A 3,887-nucleotide genomic window follows, 5' to 3' on the forward strand; every position below is an offset into this window, starting at 1 on the left:
TATTAAATGATGATAGGGGAAGCTTTCAGGGTTAATGTGAGCTATGTTTCCATGATCTCTCTGCATGCATGAAAATGGAAGAGTTTGGGGCAAAGAAGAATGAGGATCAAACTTTGGAAACAGATTTTGCAGAGAGACCAATGTGGCTGATGAAATGCCCTTCTCTCATCGCTTCTGCTCTCCAATCTCTTCCTTCTACGGATGATTCATACCTTCCCGTCGCCAAAGTCATCCTCTCCTTCGATCCTCTCGCTGCCGTCGACGAAGAAGAAACCAAAGTAATTTCCATTTTTTTTTCTTGATCTCTCTCTCCCTCTCTAGATCTTCTCAGTCATCTTCTGGGGTTGCGTTTGCTTTCTTGCGCGTCAAGCATGTGATTATTTTGACTCGTGCAGTTCGTAATGGAATTAGCTAGGGCTGGATCTGGAAACATTCCAAAACGTTTTGGCTTGGATATGTCTAAGGATTTCATTCCCATGTCTGTTTTCTCTGAGTCTTCTTCACAAGGTAAGGACAACTTCTCCCTGTCCCTATGGCATGAATCTTTGGTAGTAACACTACACTAGTCAGATATTGACATTCTCTAATGATAGCATTCTCATATCTTTGTTTGTTGTATCACATTTTTGGATCATTATTGGGTTATGGTTCAGCATTAGTCTGTTTATTTACCATCCAGAGATGAACCTGATTCTGTTTAAGGATCTTCTTTGGAATGTATAGGGAAAATGTCAGTAGAAGGGAAGATTAAAAACAAATTTCACATGAGTCCTCGTACCGAAAACATGGAGAGCTATGGCAAACTTTGCCGTGAAAGGGCTACCAAGTCTATGTGCAAAAACAAACAGATCCAGGTTTCTTTTAAAGAATGGTTTATACCACTGCATCTTTACAAAAATGATCATGTTTATGGTTTTATTTTGGACCAGGTCATTGATAATGCCACTGGAATGTATATGTGGCCAACACCGGGAACTGTAGCTCCCACGGGAACTTTTGTATCTATCTAAATCACTCTAAACACACATTGCCTACTATTGTTTTCCTTATAGATGTGAAAATTCAACTCATTGTTTTGTATCAGGAAAAGAAGAAAGTGACAACCAAGACAACAGAAATGAAGAGAACAAGAAGGGATCGAAGAGAGATGGAAGAGGTCATGTTTAATCTCTTTGAAAGACAATCTCACTGGACTCTGAGGAACCTCATTCAAGATACAGACCAACCAGAGGTAAACCTAAAGGCAAAGAACTTTTGTATAGTAGTGCTTGATTGAGAGATTTCAAAAGAGAACAGATACAAAAACTGAGATTTGTACTGTTTAATGAAATGTGTAACGGTATTGAATGTGGTTTGGTGCAGCAATTCTTGAAAGATTTGCTTAGAGATCTTTGCATTTACAACAACAAAGGGAGCAACCAAGGAACTTATGAGCTGAAGCCTGAGTACAAGAGATCCACACAAGAATAAGTTGTATATGGTCAAAAGGGTTTGTTCAGGTTTTGGTTAACTTAACAAATTTCATTTCAAGTAAAGGCACAACCTGATAACTTTCTAAAACATTTCTCATAAATTTGATTTCAACTTTCACAAAATGTAAAAACAAAAAGTTGTGGGGTTACTTGTCCTTTTAAGAAATTTTAATCAACAAAGTAAAAAGATTAAGAAATGGATTCAAGGACACTACCAAGAACCAAAACATTTGATATATGAATGAAGTCAAATAGTAAAATAATCAATGAGTTACTTGGGAGATCTTTAGTTGATTTGGTCGGCTGTATTATATTCATGAACTCATAGGCAAGTCCTGTTTTGGTGGAAGGACTCCTTGCTTATATAATACATATATCCCTTGACTATGTAATGTGATGAATCCGAGGTTTCAGGGATAAATGTGAGTTAAGAGGGATGGTGCATCATCTCAGTGCCACCTTTTTTGTGTGTTTTAACGCCGTCATGTGATTCTCCCCTTGTCATTAATATTATTAAATGCAGTACTATCAGGTAATGCTTAAGATGGAAGCATGTTATCATCTCGTACGTTGACTATAAACTCTTCATAAGTTTTCTTGAAGTTGGGGAAATAGCTGACTTTTCTTAAACAAATAAAAATAATAAGAGAAGGGGGGTGGTGTGGTCGGCGCCGTCCCAAAGCTCTTCCAAGTACATAAAAATAGTATTCAATGGGAGACGATAGTAGTCTATATAAATAGAAAGATAAAGTGAGTTAGAGAAGCAGAAAGCTCAAGAAAAAAAATGATTTCATTGTTGTTTCCACGGTCTCCTTTGTGCACAGTAGCCATACTATTCTACACATATGTGTGCATTCCTTTAGGGAAGTTGAAGAATCAGTGTGGAGAAGTTAGATCGCACGATGATGATGACGGTTATAACCTAACCAGTGTGAAGTTCGGAGACAAGGAAAAGAAGGAGGAGGAAGAGATATGCTGCTCAATATGCCTTATGGATTATGAAGATGAGGATGCGGTGACACATCTTCCAAGATGTAATCATCTCTTCCATGTCCATTGCATTGAACCTTGGCTTCTCCGTGGCAGTCTCACTTGCCCTCTTTGCAGATCTTTTGTATTCTCTCAAACTCCTACTCCTCCTACCCACAACAATGTCATTAATGCTCATTCCTCTTCCACCTTCCATCTCTCTCTTGTTTCCTTTTTCTTCTTGTTGTTTCTCCATCATCTGATTGAATACTTGTTGTAGCCTTCATTCTTTGTTAGCACACTCATTCTTTTATATATATTTACAGTGTATTGTTTTGTCTTCATTACCAAACACAAAGACATAATCGCGTTGATGTCTCCATATGATATGATTATTTAAGAAATACTAAACAGAGACAACAGCAGCACTAGCTATTAGTTGTACATGAATCAGTCCTATGTTTCCCTCCAGATGAGTTGTTACCTTGCGTGTGAACTGTGAACCAAACATTTTTGATGTGTGTCTAAAGCCCAATCAGTGACAGGATTAGTAGAATCATTTTTTTGATGGAGAAAACGGACATGAGTTGCTTATGTCATTGCCTAGTAAGATTTTGCTTGCCATCAGTTTTCTTTTTGACTGTGAATCTAAGAAATCTTAGAAGCAGATACAGCATACACGTGCAGCAAGGTGCAGGGGACCCACTTTATGTTGCGGAAGGACAGCCAAAATGCTTTGATCCAGATATTGTATATGCTACTCCAGCTGAAGATGGGTACAAATGTGCACATTCCAATAGATTTTCCACATTCCCTGTCCCCAAAAATTGAAAAATATTGAGCTAACTACTTTGGTATGATGCAATATTGCATTATATAAAACGATGCAAACTAGTGGTTCTTGTGGGAGTATTGGGGTTGTGTACAGGCTGAAAACGTAATCAAGCTGTTCCTGGGAACCGTGGATATCATCTATTCATCTTCATGCACATCAAGTAGTAGAGCTACCAAGCCTGTTGAACACTCGTAAGGTATGATTAGGGATGTTAATATGGGCTCAACCTAACAGGTGGGTTAGTCCTAACCCTGCAAACCCATTTGTAACCCTAACCCTCATTTTTTAAATAGGGTTTAAACAGGGTTGGCCCTAATAGGACCAGGGTTTAAATTCTAACCCTTTTATTTTGATTCACACAACTATTATACAATATTTAATAATGTTTTTCACCAAAAGAAACTTAGAGTCGAGTTTTCTCGCCTAAAACTAAACAACAAAATTTTCCGTCGAAACCGCAAAATCGAGTTTTCAACAAAAACAACAAAATCGAGTTTTCTCTCCAAAAACGCAAAATCGAGTTTTTCGTCAAAACTTTAAAATCGAGTTTTCCCGCCAAAAAATCAAAATCGATTTTGCGGTTTTGGCGGAAAAACTCGATTTTGCGGTTT

At 37.8% G+C, this 3,887-nt stretch overlaps 2 protein-coding genes across 2 annotated transcripts; both read left to right on the top strand.

Moving 5' to 3' along the window:
- On the top strand, nt 1-1,607 carry LOC106311025 (transcription initiation factor IIF subunit beta-like). Its single transcript, XM_013748256.1, has 6 exons — nt 1-278; nt 396-507; nt 724-854; nt 930-998; nt 1,085-1,231; nt 1,363-1,607. Exons 1-6 carry the CDS (start codon nt 69-71, stop codon nt 1,468-1,470), a joined length of 777 nt encoding a protein of 258 aa, XP_013603710.1. The 5' UTR covers nt 1-68; the 3' UTR covers nt 1,471-1,607.
- A 635-nt stretch (nt 1,608-2,242) lies between these two features.
- Nucleotides 2,243-3,242, top strand: LOC106311188 (RING-H2 finger protein ATL18-like). Its single transcript, XM_013748411.1, has one exon. The coding sequence runs from the start codon at nt 2,257-2,259 to the stop codon at nt 2,719-2,721; it is 465 nt and encodes a 154-aa protein (XP_013603865.1). The 5' UTR covers nt 2,243-2,256; the 3' UTR covers nt 2,722-3,242.
- The last annotated feature ends 645 nt before the right edge of the window (nt 3,243-3,887 follow it).

This window comes from Brassica oleracea, chromosome C8 (assembly GCF_000695525.1).
Source record: "Brassica oleracea var. oleracea cultivar TO1000 chromosome C8, BOL, whole genome shotgun sequence".
In the NCBI taxonomy this organism is placed as follows: Eukaryota; Viridiplantae; Streptophyta; class Magnoliopsida; order Brassicales; family Brassicaceae; genus Brassica; species Brassica oleracea.